Here is a 19,154-nt window from a genome sequence, read left to right on the forward strand (position 1 = left end):
TTTATGCATGCTGTCTGCCAGCCAGCCAATCTTCTATCCATGCTAATATGTTATCCTCTACACTATGAGCTTTTATTTTCTATAATAACCTTTGATGTGACATCTTATCAAATGCTTTCTGGAAATCCAAATACAGCACGTCTACAGGCTCTCCTTTATCCACAGCGCATGTTGCTCCTTCAAAGAACTCCAATAAATTGGTTAAACATAATTTCCCTTTCATAAAACCATGCTGATTCTTCATGATTACCTTGAGCTTCTCTAAATGCCCAGCTATGACCTCCTTAATGATCGATTCTAACACCTTCCCCATGACAGATGACAAACTAATTGGCCTATAGTTTCCCGTTTTCTGCCTCCCTCCCCTCTTGAATAGAGGGGTTACGTTTGCTTCTTTCCGATCTGGTGGAACCTTTCCAGAATATAATGAATTTTGGAAAGTAACACCAATGCATCTACTACCTCATTAGCCACCTCTTTTAGGACCCTAGGATGAAGTCCATCAGGACCCGAAGACGTGTCAGTCCACAGCTCAATTAGTTTGCTCAATCCCGTTCCCCAGTGATTGTAGTTTCACCAAGTTCCCCTCTCCTCTTACACATGATTTTGTGCACCTATAGTTTTAGGTTTAATTTTGAAAAGAATTCTATCATGGGCAGTATTTAATGGAGGTGATGGAGGACTTGCCTGGCAGCTGAAGAGCTGGTGAGAGCCCCATGTTGCCTCTTTTCGGGAAGGACCACTGCATTAACTGCCAAGAAGTTTTATGTCTTGAGTCTGAATTCATTAGTCAAGTAAACTCGAATTGCATGCCTTCATATACACTTGTTAGTTGATGCTCGCTATCAATAATGGAGATAGACTGACATAAGAACAAACTGTAATTGTTTATTTCAACAGAAGGCAGAGCTTGCGTGCTCCCACCTCCAACTCTAGACTTACAGTTAACCAGTAGCCCGCGTTGTAGAGTGATTGATCAGTACTGTCACATGGTTCGTCCATTTGCATTCTCTTAAAGGTACATAGTACTCCACATTACCACATCCCTCCCCTTCACTTAAAAAATACAGTTGACAAACTTAATAACATGTGAAACAAAAACAAAAATTGCTGGAAAAACTCAACAGGTCTGACAGCATCTGTGGACAGAAAGATAGAGTTAATTTTTCAAGGCCAGATGACTCTTCTTCAGAACAGTTCTGAAGAAGTCATCTGGACTCGAAACGTTAACTCTGTCTTTCTCTCCACAGATGCTGTCAGACCTGCTGAGTTTTTCCAACAATTCCAACAATTTTTATTTTTGTTTCAGCTTTCCAGCATCCGCAGTATTTTGCTTTTATCTTAATAACATGTGAACTATTTACAGTAATAACTATTTACAAATCAAGTCTCTCAGGAGGCTTTCTCGGACGTGTTGAGTGTCACAGGTCAACAGCCTCGGCTGGTTTTTCCGAGACCTCCTTTTCAGGGGACAGTTGTCCACTAGGTTCCTCAGTGGAAATTGGCAGGTTTGTCTCCCCAACCCCCTCGGGTCCCACAGGCTCCATCGGCAGCTCCAAGTCGTGCGACCTGTCCTCTACACATGCAACAGACTCAAGCGTAGATGAAGACTGCATTTCTTCTTGTGGGACTGGCGTTCTTTCGCAGAGATGATCCATATATTGTCTAATTATTCGGCTGTTTACCAATACATTATAGGAGAGGGGTCCAGTTACTGCACTCACCTCACCTAATAGTCAATTGGGCCCATCTCCAAGGTTCTTCGCGAGGACCACATCTCCCGCTGTGAAAGTTCTTTCACGACCATGATCATCATGCTTGGTCTTCTGCACCTCTTGGCCTCCCCTTCTCCACCCTCCCCTCTAAATTCAACCAGATAAGTGTCAGGCAGCTGCGGAGACGTCTCTTCATGAGTAGTTCTGCAGGGGCAATGCCGGTTGTTGTGTATGGTGTGGTCCAGTAAGCGAACAAGAACCGGGACAATCTCATACTGATGGAATCCCCTTCCATCTTTTTCATCCTGGATTTAAAGGTTTGGACTGCCCTCTCAGCCTGTTCGATGCTGGGTGGTAGGGTGAGGTTTTGGTATGGGTAATGCCGTTAAGGGTCATGAACCTGTGGAACTCCCCGCTGGTTAAAGCGGTCTCATTGATCGACACGAGGAGCTCCGGCAACCCATGCACTGCAAAACCCTGCTGCAATTGGTCTATGATGGCCGTGTGGTGTTGGCACACCCACAGTGCTGTTAGGAGGGAGTTCCAGGATTTTGACCCAGCGACAGTGAAGGAATGACAATATATTTCCAAGTCAGGATGGTGAGTGGCTTCAAGGGAAGCTTCCAGGTGATGGTGTTCCCATGCATCTGCTGCTCTTGTCCTTCTAGGTGCTAGAGTTCATGGGTTTGGAAGGTGCTGTTGAAGGTGCCTCGGTGAGTTGCTACTACAGTGCACCTCGTATCTGGTTCACATTGCTGCTACCGTGTGTCGGTGGTGAAGGAAGTGACCGTTTAAGATGGTGTTTCATTTTGAGTTCAGGGTCTAGATAGGTTTCTTTAAGGTTTGCCTGTTACCCTAAGAATGCTACCTGTTATTTGTAAATACTTTTCTTATTTCTTTACAGATCTGTGTACGTTTCAGTACTCTGCACGAGGTTGTACTTCTGCTTCCTACCAGATTCTGAGTTACTTAATCATGTGACATTGCATCACAGTTACATCATAGGTACATCAGTATCAGGTGTTCCTGATGTTAACACTTTACTCTACAGATGGGGTGCCAATCATTGCGGACTGCTTTGTTCTGGATGGCATCGAGCTTCTTGAGTGTTGTTGGCATTGCATTCATACAGACAAGTGATTTGTGCCTTGTTGATGGTGGAGAAGCTTTGGGGAGTCAGGAGGTGAGCTAAGCACCTTAGATTTCTCATTCTCTGACACTGTTTTTGTAGCCCCAGTATTTATATGGCTAGTCCAGTTCAGTTTCTGGTTGACGGTAACCCCCGGGATGTTGATAGTGGGGAATTCAATGACAGTAATGCTGGAGATGGTTAGGTTCTCTCTTGTTGGAGAAATGTCATTGTTTGTCACTTGTGTGGCGTGAATGTTACTTACCACTTATCAGCCCAAGCCTGAACGTTGTTCTGGCCTTGCTGAATAAGGACACCAGCCGCTTCAGTATCTTAGGGAGTTGTGAATGGTACTGACTTTGTGCAATCATCAGTGAGTGTCGCACTTCTGACCTTATGATGGAGGGAAGGGCATTAACGAAGCTGAAGGTGGTTGTACACCACCATGAATAACCTCTGAAATGATGTCCTAGGACTGAGATGATTGACCTCCAACAACAACAACCATCTTCCTCTGTGATAAGTATGACTCCCACCAGCGGAGAGTTTTCCCCGATTCCCACTGACTCCAGTTTTGCTAGGGCTGCTTGATGCCACACTCGGTCAAATGCTGCCATGATGTTGAGGGCAATCACTCTCATCTCACCTCTTGAGTTCAGCTCTTTTGTCCATATTTGACTATAATGATGTCAGGAGTCGAGTGGCCCTGGCAAAACTCAAACTGAGCGTCAGCAAGCAGGTTATTGCTGTTTAAGTGCCACTTGATAATATTGTCCACGACCCCTTCCATCATTTTTCTGAGAGTAGACTGATGGGTTAGAAATTGCCTGGATTGGAATTGTCCTGCCTTTTTTGTGGACAGGACATACCTGCATACCTGGACAATTTTTCAAATTACCAGGCAGATGCCAGTGTCATAGCTGTGCTGGAACAGTTTGGCTAGGGGTGGGGATAGTTTTGGAGCACAAGTCTTCAGTACTTTTGCCAGAATGTTGTCAGGGTCCATAGTCTTTGCAGTGCCTTCAGCTGTTTCTTGATATCACATGGAGTGAATGGAATTGGCTAAAGATTGACACCTGGGGACCTCAGGAGTAGGCGAGATGGATCATCCATCCGGCACTTCCAGCTCAAAATGGCTATAAATGCTTCAACCTTGTCTTTCGCACCGTTGAGCTGGGCGCCCCCATCATTGAGAATGAGGATATTTGTGGATTCTAGCGCTAGGGCACAACAATGTCAGAAAATTGTCTTACAATACGCATAGGATCTTAATGAAGGTCTTTTTTTTTAAAATAGTTCTGGCCTTAGGTGCTTCTGGAGCCACATGATCTAAAGTTCCATGTGGGTACCCAATGGGGCATTTTAGATGCTAAGGCATGGTTTTGCTCCCAAAAGATGGCTGCAGTACCATTGAAACTCTAGGCTGGAATTAGACACACCATCTTATACATCTTGCTCGCAGTTGCGCCTGCTAAATAACATTTTAAAAAAAATTTTCATGGGATGTGGGCGTTGCTAGCAAGGCCAGCATTTATTGCCCATCCCTAATTACCTTTGAACTGAATGTTTTGCTAGGCCATTTCAGAGGGCAGTTAAGAGTCATCCACATTGCCGTGGGTCTGGAGTCACATGTAGGCCAGACTGGGCGAGGGCGGCAGATTTCCTCCCCTAACAGTACAGTAGTGAACCAGATGGGTTTTTTTCAACAATCGACAATGGTTGCATGATCACTATTAACGAGGCCAGCTTTTCAATTCCAGCTGATTAACTGAATTTAAATTCCATCAGCTTCCCTGGTAGGATTTGAGCCCTTGCCCCAGAACATTAGCCTGGGCCTCTGGATTACCAGTCCAATGATATTTCCACTATCCCACCGTGTCAAAATTAACATTAAATTACCATTGTTTAAGGTTTGGCACCCCAGTATTTGCTTTTCATTTGTATGCAATGTATCCTGTACACCTGCTTCAGTTCCATCAGCCAGGACTCAATATAAACACAACATAAGCTCAGCCAGTATAGGCTCTGGTTTTCTTGAAGTTGAGCAGCACAATATTCTTAATGTTCTATGCATAGCTCAACCGAACACTTTATAGATTGGCACATTAGATTTGCTTCATCAGGATCTGGTTAAGAAGTTGGCTAAAACAAATGACGCAGAGAGATATACTGTTAAACTGAACGAGGTTTTGAGTAGACTCCTGCAGAGGTTACTTCTTAGACCTTTGGGGCCTAAATTTAAATTTCTCTCCTCTTTCGGTTGCCAGAGGAACTCTATTTCCAATTTGAACCTTAACTCCGTCTGTTAATTTCCATAATGAACCTCACTGCAACACACTGCTTAGAAAATCTTTTCCTTAGATAAACCATTATAATGTGGATTGGCTTACTACCTCACACAAGTCCTTTGCAAATGACCTTCACTATAATACCTAGCCCTTTACCCTGGTTCTATGTAACCTAAGGTTTCCCCATGTTCATTTTGCATATATTTTAACTACTACACTGGGCTCCAGTCCCCTACTCCCATTCTCTCACCACAATTTCTAGGCTTTCCCCTGTTCATCTGTCTTCATCCTCACTCCCCCTCACCCCTCAACCATGCCCCTATTCACATTCTCCAGCTCCACCACTCCACCCCAACTGCCTCAACTTCTGCACCTGTTTATCTTCCCACCTAGCCTCCTCCTTGGGGTTAAATTCTCTAACTGCATCCTAATCCAACTATCATCCATTATCCCTCCTGATACCGCTGGGATATTAATCACGCTCCATATCCTCCTCCACAACGTTTGCTCCATGAAGAATTAGAATCTTGCGATTCATAACTTCATCGTGAGTGATGTTATCGATCTCCTGACACTGACAGAATCTAGCCTTTGGATGACAATTCCTTCCCGGTTACTGAAGCCTCCCAACCTGACCATACATTCCAATCCCACCCAAATTGCTGTGACCAAGGCACAAACCACTTTGTCAAATCCTGCCTTGGCTTCTCCCCTTACATATGTGACATCTTATCTTCCTTCAAGGGCCCATATACCACACTTCTCTTTCATACCTCCTGCTTCTCATTTCAAAGCAAATCATGCTTCTATGTGCCACGTTAACATTCTCACAAGATATACTCCCTCAACACCAAGCAACTCCTTATCTTCAGTGCCTTCTCCTACAATTAAACACCTCAGCCCTTCTTCCCAAATTTCTCTGTGCATGTTATCACTATTTCATACACCAATAATCACCCCCCCCACCCCCATCCATATCCACACCTTGTCATTTCAAGAGGCCTCACAGCCTTTGAGGTCTTAATCACTGGTGGCTACTTCTGACTGCTTCTTTGTCTCCTTCTTCACCCATAGTCCCGTAACCTCCCATAATCGCACAGTTTTCCTCATCTACCGACAGAAAAAAAACTTTTCCCAAGCTTCCTTACTAATTCATCATTGAACTCCAATTCCCCATCTCATTTCCTCCAATTGCCATGACACAAGGGCCACCACCTACTTGCTTAATTAATACCTCACCATTCCACATCTCCAATGCTTCTTGCTCACAATACAGTCGCCATTTTAATGCCCTCAAATCTGGCAGCTGCAAAACTGAGCAAATATGGCAGACAACTTGTCTTGTAATTCATCAAAGATTCGGTCTGACCATATGGTTAACTTCCATATGCACACAAGTGACAACCAGCTCTACCTTTCTATCATCACTCTGGATTCAACATTCACCATCATGCTTTGAGACCATCAGTCTTATATCAAGTCACGGAAAAGTCGTAACTTACTTCAAGTGATCAATGAAAAGATCAAAACGATCAGTACTTGCTTTTGCAATAAAATCCCCTCCCTTAATGCCAATGATTTCATCCACTTCCCCAGCCATTCACTCATGTTCAAGGAGACAATCCAGAATCATGGCACTCTGGTTAAACCAGAGCTGAGCTTCAATCCTCACACCCTGTCCTTCACAAAGATCACTTAATTCTACCTTCATAATATTTCTGCTAACAGCCCTATTCAAATTTTTATTACCTTTAGTTTTTTTTATTCTTTCATAGGATGTGGGCATCACTGGCTAGGCCAGCATATTTTGCCCATCCCACATTGCCCTTGAGGTGGTGGTGTGAGATCATATAACTCTGAAGACTACCCCAGAATGTATCATTGAAGCCTCCATTGCCCTGTTTCTCTGTAAGTAAAAAGCCGCCACCAACTCAGGATACAAAAATACAAATGAGGACCCTGTATCCATATAATGTTGTTCACACTGATTTCCACACCCCCACCATTTTCAGCACCAAAGAGAGCAATTGCCTAAATAAAATGGGAATTCATTGTTGTTTGAATGTAGGGAATGGTGAACATCTAGAACAGTGCTTGAAACTGCGCTATTGTTGCCAAGTGGTCATAATTTCTCCATTGCTCTGACTATAGTGCTGCTGACAGTGTCTTTGCATTCTTTGTGGCCATGCCCTCTATAACAGATCTCACTAAGATCTTAACTGTTCTCTTCAAGGGAGGGAACAAGGGTCAGACAGAAAATTACCTCTCTTCATGGTTTTCTGTTCATGTGCAATGTCAGCATTCTCCTCCAAAGGAGGTAAGGCAAGTCAACAGTGCAGAGGAGCAGGTGTGGACGTGCTAATATTGCGGTAACAAAAATGTTTTGACCATTTCATTCAGTGACCAGTAGAATTCACTTTGTACCTGGAGTTTGTGGATACTCTAGCGAGACTGTTGGCATGCACATCTCTGTGAGAAAAGGTGCCAACATCAGGATTTAGGTGACTGTGCCACTGTACTCAATTTTCTCATCAAACTGCTTTTGGCATTGAATCTGTGAGTATAGCATCACACTTCTGCAGCTGATCTCATGGGAAACCTCCAACCATGCCTTCTTTGTTTCACCAGCAGGCACCTTTCTCCCGCAAGTAGGGAAGAATATCCCCCATGGGCCCTTACAACTCCCGGCAACACAATCGTGGAGATGTCACTAAAATGAGGCACAGCCATTGAACAGGTGGAGTCCATTCTATCAAGTTCTTCTGCTCTGTTGCCAACTCCAAAATCCATCAAATTTCATGTCTTTTGTGTCTCTTTAAATACTGGAGTTGAAACCGACCCATATGGTTTGTCATCACACGCACTCAAGCTAATTGGTCAGAAAATCCAATAATAATATGGTAATGCAGTAGCTGGATTAAAAAGTGACCGACAGACATGGGCACTTACTTTCAGGTTTCTTGTGCACTTCTGGATTTCCCCACTTCCAGCAGGTCGCCAACTTAAAGTTGGGGCCATATTTGTCACTGCAAGTGTTTCCTTGCTAAACTATATGTCAGTTATTATTATCTGATATTGAAGACAGCTGATAACCTTGACTGCCACTGGTTCTGCCATTCCTGGGGTGGAAATTGTCTGAAGGTGCTTATGTAGAAGTGGGTACAACTCTGCAACTGTTCCCATACTCACACAGACTCTACAGAAGCAGTTCATCTGGCTGTTGATAAGAAATCTTTAATGTTGCATGCAGTTTTGAGCTGGCTGGAATGTAATTGATGATGGGAAATTTTCCTCATAACTGATGATGTTAAGTATAAAACTGAATCTTAAAAATAATTTCTAAATATGTGCGCACACACACAATATATACAACTGTGTGTGTGTATATTAAATAAACTAACATTTTCTCTCAAAGCAATTTTCTGCTTTTGCATTACTTACAACCCATTTGCAACCTCGCTCTATACAGGCAGTTTCATCTGCATTTTCTTCAGGGTGACAGTCAATCTTTTCAAATACTAAAAAATTCCATTGTACTGAATATGATTCTCCTAGTTCTAGTTGAAGACCTGTCAGCTGAGCAACCTATACAAAGAAAAACACATTTATTGCAAGGGTCACTTAAGAAGTCCGATTACAATAATTCAATTTTTAATTATTATTACCAATAATAGTTTTAAAGCATAAACTTCATCCAGTATCTAGAGTTTCTCTTGTGTTTGAGAGTTCTACTTCCTTAGATCTTGAGCAGGGGTTTTCCTCTGAATTAGCATCCATTTTTGAACAGTTTCTAGATGGGCAGGAATGGAAAATGTGTCCATAAATTATTCTGTTGGTTCTTCAGCTTCTTGATCTTTCCACTGGAAATGGTGTCTGCCCGTATTTGGGTTGAGCACACGCAAATCGCCAGGTATTAGCAGGAGGCTTTTAACTGATGGATTTCTAGTCATTAGCATCCTTAGTAACATTGGATATCAAGAACGTCATTGCAATCTGTCATCCAGTGCTATTAAGGTGTGGGACAGGGATGGACAGCTTAAAATTTAAATGCCTGTCAGGCTCAGTTCAATCAATCACGTGAATTGAAATGACAAAGTTTTTCAATTATTTTCTGCTTTACATGGTACCACTGATCACAATAACTTTCCTCCTCCCACTGAACATATGCAGCCCAGAAAATGCAGCTGGGTGCCCACCACTAACGTTCAAATTAATCTGTCTCTGGAGGACACAGGTGGGCAGAAATTCCATTCTTATGCTTTCCTAACAGGAATTCTTGTCACAGTGAAAAATCTAATCTACTAAAAAAATGTAATCCATTTAATTTTAATATAAATATACCTAGTGTAGCTATAAAGCCGTGACTGGTTGCAGTAACAATTGATTTCTTACTTGTTATGGTTCCATGAATTTTAATAAAAGGCAGTCGGTCAACATCATCAAATAAAACAAAGTAATTGATAAAGGCATTGTTTATGACAATCATTATCAGATTAAAGAATGTTATGAAAGGTTGCACTCCAGATTAACCTCTCAATACAGAATATGGTCTGACAAAGAAAAAAGGCTCAATTTTACAGGAAAATACTAATTGTTCAGAAACAATGTGCAAAGATATGTGCATCTTTCTCTTTATCACATTCAAGCAATGAGCAACAATGAAATCTATCGGATCTTGCTTTGCAAATAAGAAGTATCACTCATACAGATCTTTGAAAGCATTTTGGTGTGATCACCTTCTCCCACAAGACAGTCTTATCTTACTTAATTCTGATTCATGCATACATTAGATTCAAAGTTTGAGATCAAAGTTAATCCTGGAATCAGTTAGCTCTGCTACAAATAGGATGTAAAGGAGAAGCATGAATTAACATAATTTTTGACAACTAAGTGTTATAGGTTAAAACAAAATACAGTTGTTCAGACTGAGTAACACAGAATGGGACAGTTAAAGCTCAATGAATATTGGATGTATTTAATTAAAGAAAGAATTATTCAGATAAGAAAGTTTCCATTACCTTAGTCTTTGCATTATAATTGATATTTTCTGGTGATAAAGTTGTGACACCTTGTCCATGTTTCACAATGACAGATGCCAGAGCATTCTTGATGCCAAAGATCCTTATTTCTCCAAATTTAAGGTTGTTTGGGTCAATGTATCCTCTTTTTAGTACTTTGATATCCAAAAGATTCTAAAAAAACCCCACAAAATTTCATTAAGTATTTGAAACAAATTCCATGAATTATTTTCCCCTGGTAGTGTTAACACTAATCATGCAAATAAGGTTCATATTGGTCCAAATTATGTCACATCTAGGCCTTGTGCATATATTGTTTGCCCAAAGCAATGAGTTTGCTATCTACTAACAAAGCAACCAAAAAGCAAACTTTGAAGGGCCGAAAAGCGTTTAATGCAGATAGTCTCACCATAATGGTCCAGTTTTTGCTGCAGCAGGGCAATTAATGGTATCTGCTGTTAGTTAGACTTGCCCTTGAATGGTACAGATTTTTGTGTGGCAAGTTGCTGGCAGTGTGAGCTGATAATGGCAACACGAGGGAGCATCTGGGATCTAAGTGAATAGGGCAAACGACCATGCATAGAAACAGAAGGAGGTCAATCTCCAGTCTTAAAAAGACAGTCTTATAAAGAACCATGCAACCTGGGAACAACACTTCATCTTTTGATTAGTCACTTAATGGTATTCAGGGCTCAACACTGAGTTCAACGATTTCAAACCATGATCTGTGCTCCATTTTGTTTCACTTCCTTTGGTTGTTTTCTTTTTTTTTCAATCTGTAGCACACCTGCTTTCGGCACATCTTAGACCCGGATTTTCCACGAAGCGGCACTCACTGTCAGATTGTCACTCTGACTGTATTTTTCTGTGCCCTGATCTCTGGAAATCCAGAGCATATAGTCCATTGGAAAATTCCATCGCAGTAGAGTAGCATCGGAGGGAAAGGCTGGACACACCCCCTTTTCATGGCACCAGGGAAGATGGTGGTGTAGTGGTAAAGTCAGCCACAGGCTAATATTCTGAGGTCATGGGTTCAAATCCCACCATCACAGCTGGCGGAATTTAAACTCAATTAATAAATCTGGAATTGAAAGCTAATCTCAGTGATGGTGACCATGAAACTATTATCGATTGTCCTAAAAACCCATCTGGTTCACTAATGTCCTTTAGGGAAGGAAATCTGCCATCTTTACCTGGTCTGGCCTACAAAAACTCCAGACCCACAGCAATGTGGTTGACTGTTAACTGCCCTCTGTTCAAGTGCAATTAGGGATGGGCAACAAATGCTAGTCTTGCCAGCGATGCCCACATCCCATGAAGAATAAACAAAGACAGCTGCACTAAGGTAAGTCTAAATGATCAGTGTGAATGCTAGTGAATAGGTGAGTGAATGAATGAGTGAATGGGTAGGGTGGTAAGTGGGTTAATGGGTAGGGTGGTAAGCGGGTTAATGGGTAGGGTGGTAAGCGGGTTAATGGGTAGGGTGGTAGGTGGGTAGGGTGACAGGTGGGTAGGCTCAGCATGTAGTTGGGTGAGGTGGACAGGAGGGATAGTCCGGGGTGTCAGGGTGGGTAGTTGGAAGGGTCAGGAAGGATAGTCAGGGCATCGGGGGAAATAGTTGTGGAGGGTCGAAGGGCATAGTCACAGGGCGGAGAGGGAGGGAAGTTGAGGGCCAATGTGAGTGATTGCGGGGGGGTTCAGTTCTGTAGTTACCCAGGAGTTAGACTGGGACTTTTCTGTCTAACATTTCCTGGGTAACTATTCAGGCAAGTACGTCAGAACTGTTTGAAGTCTCTGATTCTAACTCAGAGTTGGAGACTTTTGTGGAGGGTCCCGGGGACCAGTGTAATTGCCCATCAGAAGTTCAAACTTCCTGGGAACTTCCCAAAGAGATCAGCACGTTGGGTCTTCTGCAGTGTCCCAACATGCATCTTGGGTTATATGTCCGGTCTCCGATGATCCAGAGATCTGGGTCTTTCTTCCTTTGTTTCTTATCTCACCCTGTCACCGTTCCCTTTGGCCCTAGAAGGCAAAGTCTTCTATCATTCAATTGCTCCTGACTTCGACCCTATCACAGACCTTCCTTTTGTCCTTGTCCTACTCACCCTTTGCTCAAAACCTATTACATTCCTATCTTTTCCCAGTTCTGATAAAGTTCACAGGTGAAACATTAACTCCGTTTCTCTCTCCAAAAATGCTGCCGTAACCCGCTGATTGTTTCCAGCATTTTCTGTTTTTCTAACATACAGCCGAGTCCTACCTTCCAGTTCAATGGTATGTAGCCCTCTAGGTTATGACACTTCAAGTGCAAATCCAGTTGTTTTTTTTTAGAATGGGATGAGTGTTTCTGCCCCTTCTGCCTTCAGATAATGAGTTTCAGACTTCCACCGCCTTATGGGTGAAAAAGATTTTTCCACAACTTCCCTCTAATGCTTCTGACTGTATTTTAAATCTATGCCTCTTGTTTGTTGACCCCTCTGCTAAGATCATTTCTGTCCACTCTAACTAGGTCCTCAGAATTTTGTATAACTTAATCAAGTAAATCTCCTCTCAGCTTCAAATTGTTCCAAAGAAAATAATCCCAGTCTATCCAATCTTTCATCATAGCTAAAACTCTCTATTCCTGGCAACATCCTCGTAAATCTCCTCTGTACTCTTTCCAGTGAGAATGTCAGATCAGGTACAGAAAAAGAAATAAAGAGGGGAAAAGAAAGATTGGATTAGGGGAAAGAGAAAAGAGGGACAGAACATAATCTTAAAAATATTAAAAACTTAATTTTTAAAAATCTCTAATACCTGAAGGAATGATACTTCACACTTATAATAGTTAATTTTCAGTGCGAGAGACAGATTGGTTGGAAGTAATTAACACCTAACATGTTGTTAAAGGGTATTAAGAATTGATAAAGCTCCATTGTCTGTGGCAGGTTTAGTTCATATCTATTGCGAGATGTTGTTTTCACTAGGCTAATGGAACAGAGGCACAAGTCAGACTGCAACTTTTAGATCTTGCATTTACACATACATCTGCTGCTTAGCCAAAGATGCTGTTCCAGTTGTGCATAAATAATGGTGAGCACCATTAGCCTCACTATTACATTGACAGTAACATCTGGCCTAAAATGCATACAAATAAGTGTGCCAATCTGATTTTCGATCCAAATGTTTCTCTTTTTTTTGCCTATAAAATAATCCATTAAGTATTGTGACAGAAACAAGTAAATCCTCCCCATGCTATCAGGACCAGAAATTAGATGGCATAATTTGCCAATCATTTGAAATGAGTGACGTTCAGTTGTTTTGCGTTTTACTAAGAAAGTTTGACACTTAAGCTAATTTTTAGTTTGCTACAACTTGTACTAGTTCATTTTAGCTCCAATTCAGCAATGCCAGACAAAAAGTGACATGATATCTCTGACGGCCCAATACCAGAGCGACGAACTGGTCCTGGTGGATCTGATAAGGCCGGACCACTACTCTTTTTTTAACTGGCTTTCTGTACAGCTTGAGTTTTACTTTGGGAGTTTAATGAGGAGCTCCTTCAGAATTGCGTGCATGAAGCTGCTTCCCAAAATAAAAGTAAGCTGCCACTTAAAAGTTATATCATGTTGGCCTAGATCTTCCAGTCTCCAGATCATTGTTGACCAGACGCACAACCCAAGATGTGTGTCAGCACCCCGTAGAAGTCCCGACACACTGACCTCTGTGGGAATTTCCGGGAAATTTGAACTTCCAGGAAGTTTGAACTTCCGACTGGAAACTCCCCTCCTCCCTGGGACCTTCCGCAAAAGGCTCCGACGCTGAGGGCAAGATTTTCCAGCCCCACTCATCGCGGGATTGTCCAGTCCCGCCGAAAGTCAATGGCCTTTTGGCTGGGCTGCCGAATCTCCCGCAGCAGGCCCCGCCACGATGTAGCCGGAAAATCCCAGCCTGAGTTTCAGTCGGAGAGTTTGGACAATTCCAATATACTTACCTGGATAGTTATCCAGGAAATGATAGATAAGAAAATAATAATTTAACTTCCAACTGACCCCAAATCATTCACACTGACTCCCCGTTGATCCCCTGACCACCCCCCGACTACCTTTCTATTCGTCTGACTAACCCCCCGACCCTACCACCCCTCCCAACCACGTTAATCTCTGACCACCCGACTACCCCTCTCCACCTGACTCGACTACCCTCCAAGACCTGATTACCCCCCACCACCTGACTAACACCCCAACCCGACATGATGAGCCAGCTACCACCCTACCCACCTGCCACCCTACCCACCTGCCACCTCACCCACCTACCATCCTACCCAATTACCTCTAACTCACCCACCTTACCTCACCCACCTACCCACACTACTACCCTACCCGTTCACTCATTCATCCACTCACCTATTCATCCGTTCACTGACATTCACAGTGGACATTTAAACTTATAGCAGCCAGTGCTGTGAAAATGGGGCATGCCCAACCTTCCACCAACACTACTCCACTGAGATGGAGCTTTCTAATGGACTGTACGCTCCACATTTCTGGAGAAGCCGGGCTCAGAAGACTCAGCCAGAAATGTGAAGCTGCATCAAGGTGCAGAAAAGTAGAATCAGAGTGGCAATCCAACATTGGTTGCCACTTCTGGAAGATCTGGGCAGATATATATGGGAATAAAAATACTGCAGCCTTTTTAAAAGATTGAAAAATGGTTCACCCACGTTTTCAATCTTTGGAAACGCTGATTGGAGAGAATAGATGTCAGGTGAAATTTGAGAGGATGGACAGTATAACATGAAAGCATGATCAGAGGTGTTTGATAAGTGTGAAGAAGTTGCTCGTCTTGACTCTTCTGAGCATCCTTCCCACAAGATGACAGGACAGCATGACTGTGATGGCAGCCTGGGTGTATTACTGTCAGAAATACTTCTTGGATATGGGAACAGATGCAGGAAAAAATTGCATACATTAAGGGAAAGTCACAGTACGGATAGAGAATTGGCTCAGTGACAGGAAGAAAAGGGTGGTAGTTAGCGAATGTTTCTGAGACTGGGAGATGTAGTTTGCACTTGTGTTATTCAAGGGTTAGTTTTAGGTCCATTACTCATTGCAAATTTTTATAAATGACCTAAACTCGGGTTCAGGGAGCAGGATTATAAAGTTTGCAGATGATAAAAAATCTTGGAAACTCAGTAGGTAGTGATGAGGATAATGGCAGATTTCAGGATGACATTGACAGAATGATAAAATGGGCAAAAGCATAGCAAATGGAGTTCAACACGCAAAAGTGATGTACTTTGGGGAGAATAATATGAAAAGACAGTATACTACATATGGCACGACAAGTTGATAAGGTGGTACAAAAAAAGCACGTGGGTTACTTGAAACTATATATAGACTAATAGAATATAAAAGTGGAGGTCATGATAGAATTTTATAAATCAATAGTTAGGCCTCAGCTGGAGATTTGTGGACAATTCTGGGCATCATACATCTGGAGAGATGTAAAGACCTTAGAAAAAGTTCAGAGGTGGTTTGTCAGAATATTGCCAGGGACGAGGGGCTTCAGTTTTGAATTGGAAAAGTTAGTATATTCTCTTTGGAGAGGTAACCTCATAGAGGTTATCAAGAAGATGAGAGGTTTTGATAGAGTAGAAAGAGAAAAACTATTCCTTCTGGCGAGTAGGTCAATAACCAGGGGCTATAGACTTAAAATCATTGGCAAAGGTTATAAAAGGGAGATGAGGAGAAATATTTTCACTCAGAGATTTGTTGGGATCTGTAATTCTATACCGGAAAAGATGGTGGAAGCTGATTCCATAAATAATTTTAAAAGTGGGTTGGCCATGTACTTGAGCATCAGGAACTTACAGAGTTATGAGGTGGAATCTTACAGCTCCGTTTTGGCGGGGCTGTAAAATGCGGCAAGCCATTCAAAAGTCCATTGACTTTGGTGGGACCGTAAAATCCTGCCCATGGATATAAGGTGGAGGTGTGGGATTAAGTATGACTGCCCTTTCAAAAACCAGTACAAGGATGACAGGCTGAATGTCCTCCTCCTATGCTGTATGATTCTGTGATGCCACAATACTGTGATTAAGGAAACCAGAAAAATAAGACTAGCCAGATAACTGGTACATGCCACAAATTGCAGCCTGCCAGTTTGTATCCCATTTGCAGCACACCACTGCCAAACTCTCATACCAGCCGACAGCTCTTATGGTGCATCTTGACTGCATACCTACACCCAAGCAGGGCATATAGTCAAGATGCAAAGTACAATTAAAAGCCATGCCACACTCACATCCTCCAAAGATTTCAGGTTAAACCTGCCCCTGGATTAAATCTGGGCTTGCTCCTGTTCATCTCATTGAAATAAGATAATTTCCAGTCCAATACTTTCATATTGGGCTATTTTTATTTGGCATTTCTTCTTCTTTATCTGTTTCCATGTAAACCTACTGAAGTCATTATTACTATTACCTAACTGTTCTCCTACCTTAAGATAATTTATTTGTCCTGCGTTATTATTTGGAACTAGACCTAAAGCTGCATCCCTCCTTATAAAAATATGTAACATGCTGATGAAGGAAACAGTCTTTGGACACATTCTAAGAGTTTTTATCTACTATGATCACAGGTTTTTGTCTTAGAATACTCCAAATTCCTAAGTATTACAACTCTTTTATTCATGCAAACTTCACTTAATTTCCTGAAAGTTTCATCCTTGATTTCTTTCCAGCCATTGGTTATCTAATCATATACTTTCAATATGGTAATAGTCCCTTACAATAGAGGAAAGTAATTGATGAAGATAAAAATGATTGGTCTGAGAATAATTTCCTGAGGAACTCCTGGAGTGATGTCCTGGAACTGTGATGACTGGTCTCTGAGAACCATAGTATCCCTTTTTGCATGAGGTATGACTTCAGCCACTGGGTGATTTTCTCTTTGACCGTATCACTGAATATAGCTTAGGAATGGCTTCTTGGTGCTTTACTTGATTGATAACTGTCTGATGGGCATGTAACGTCTGCATTAAACACTCCCAAATGAAATACATCATAGTGACATGCCAAGTTAGAACCTGGGAATTACTACTGGCACTGTTACCTTGCAAATGCTGAATGTCCTGTTTAAATTTTTTCACTTTTTCCTAAGGAATTTATCTGTTTATTTGAAATAGATTAACACTTCCTCTAAGTACTCTGTTTAGAGGATGAATTAATGAGCATGGATGAATTTTGACACTTGAGTATATGCTTTTGCATGCTGTCACATTTTAGAATTTCCAAAGGTTAGAGAATGAGCACATCCTGATACTTGCACAGACTCTTCTGAAAACATAGTTCATTTCAGCAAGGGTATACTTATGCAGTTTAAAGGGATACATATACTTCTGTAAAAAAACTCAACCAACAATCCGAGAAATGTGGTCCTTGTACAAATTGAGCAGCAAATTTTGTAATAGAATAACGATTAGAAGTTATAATTGAATCAATTTGAAAAAGCTAACCTCTGTAACTGTAAACTGATAAGCAGTGTAAGCTTCATTTCGGAAAGTATCTGAAAGGTAAAATCAGTACAATTTACTGTTCAGCAACACTGCATCAGAAACACCAGTGATAGAGTTGAGGATTTTAAAACCACCAATTAAGAAATATATTTAAAAGCATACAGGGCTGAGAATGAAGAACAACAATAGGTCATTTCTTCGGGTAACAATTATTGAATTAGCTCACCAGCCATGTGCTAAACAGGTTTAATACTTCTTTTGAAATGACAGTCTGAGTTGAGGAATAAGCTACATGGCTCAGACAATATATGTAGAAATGATTCTGAATAGTAGGTTAAAAGGGAGTTGGAAGTAGTGTCTCCATCTTTTCAGGCAAAATTGTTATAAATACCTAGTTCATAGTAATATTTTAGAGGTAATTTTTAGTTCTGGGAAGATTAAAGTTAACAGTGGAAAATTGGTTAAATGCAACTAAAGCAGTTTGAAGACTAGTACACAAAAGGTTGGGGCCTTGTTGACTTAAGAGGTTAATAGCAAGAAAGGTAAAATCATAAAACAGCAGACGGGCTTACTTAGCTGGAGAATTGGAGGCGAGGGCCAGGATTTTCAGTGCCTGCCCGCATTGGCCGTGTTTGATGGTGTGAGCGGATAATAGGGTGAGAAGGCCAAAAATCGGTTTCATGACGTTGTGAAACCAGCTTGCAATTGTCCGCTCCGTCCGCCGACGGCAGGCCATGTTCCCCGCCATCGGACGTTGGGAACCTCATTGTAATACATCAGCATATCATTGTAAACCAGCCCTTCCCGCTGACATGTTTCACAACAGCATATATAAGGCGTGGACTTGGCGGGCTGCACTTTGCTTAGGACTTCAAGGTTTGTTTGCCTACCTTACTTCGGGCAGCACTCACAGTCATCAGCTTCACTGGCAGCACCACATCACTTTGAGGGGGGCTCACGGGCAGGTCTCTACCTACCAGATCAGCCATATGTGGGTGGCTTTTGAATGGTTGCAGGGCAAGGTTTTGCTTGGTGAAGGGGGAGAAGTGGCCTCAGGCAAGGGAATAGGCTGCAGGACGAGGGCTGTACTGGGGAAGGAGGGTACCCCAGGGTATGTGTGGGGGCACATGCTGATCTGTGCAAATGGCCTCAAGATGGTGAGGGCTGAGGAGGCAGTCTCCTGAGGAGATGAGGCCAGATGGACATGTGTGTGAGAATGGGTGGTGATGTCCTTTGAGCTGGCAGTGAGTGAGATGCCAGTGAATGTGTGATGAGCTTGAGTGTGAGAGTTTAGAGTGATGAGATGGTTGCCATACCCTGGCTGCATAGATGAGATCATTCACCCTCTATCTGTATTGGATGGCCAACCTCTTCTATGCAACATTGGTACTGATCACCATTGCTGTCGTCTACCTGGCCAGAGTGGTAATGTAGCTGCCCCTCTTGCGACCAGAGAGGGGTTAAAGGACATCACAGCGGGCTTCCACGGCATCCAAAAGGCGCTTGA

The 19,154-nt window shown here is 42.3% G+C and overlaps 1 protein-coding gene across 4 annotated transcripts in view; it reads right to left on the reverse strand.

The window, feature by feature from the left end:
* Positions 1–19,154, reverse strand: part of si (sucrase-isomaltase) — a 228,583-nt gene that overhangs the window by 82,180 nt on the left and 127,249 nt on the right. For all 4 annotated transcript variants that reach the window (XM_078563786.1, XM_078563784.1, XM_078563783.1 and 1 more), the window contains 3 exons: positions 17,648–17,697; positions 10,151–10,324; positions 8,574–8,717 (listed from right to left, as the gene is read on the reverse strand). In XM_078563786.1, coding sequence (XP_078419912.1) covers positions 8,574–8,717; positions 10,151–10,324; positions 17,648–17,697 — 368 coding nt within the window. The remainder of the gene's footprint in view (positions 1–8,573; positions 8,718–10,150; positions 10,325–17,647; positions 17,698–19,154) is intronic.

This window comes from Cetorhinus maximus, chromosome 19 (genome assembly GCF_964194155.1).
Source record: "Cetorhinus maximus chromosome 19, sCetMax3.hap1.1, whole genome shotgun sequence".
Taxonomy (NCBI): domain Eukaryota; kingdom Metazoa; phylum Chordata; class Chondrichthyes; order Lamniformes; family Cetorhinidae; genus Cetorhinus; species Cetorhinus maximus.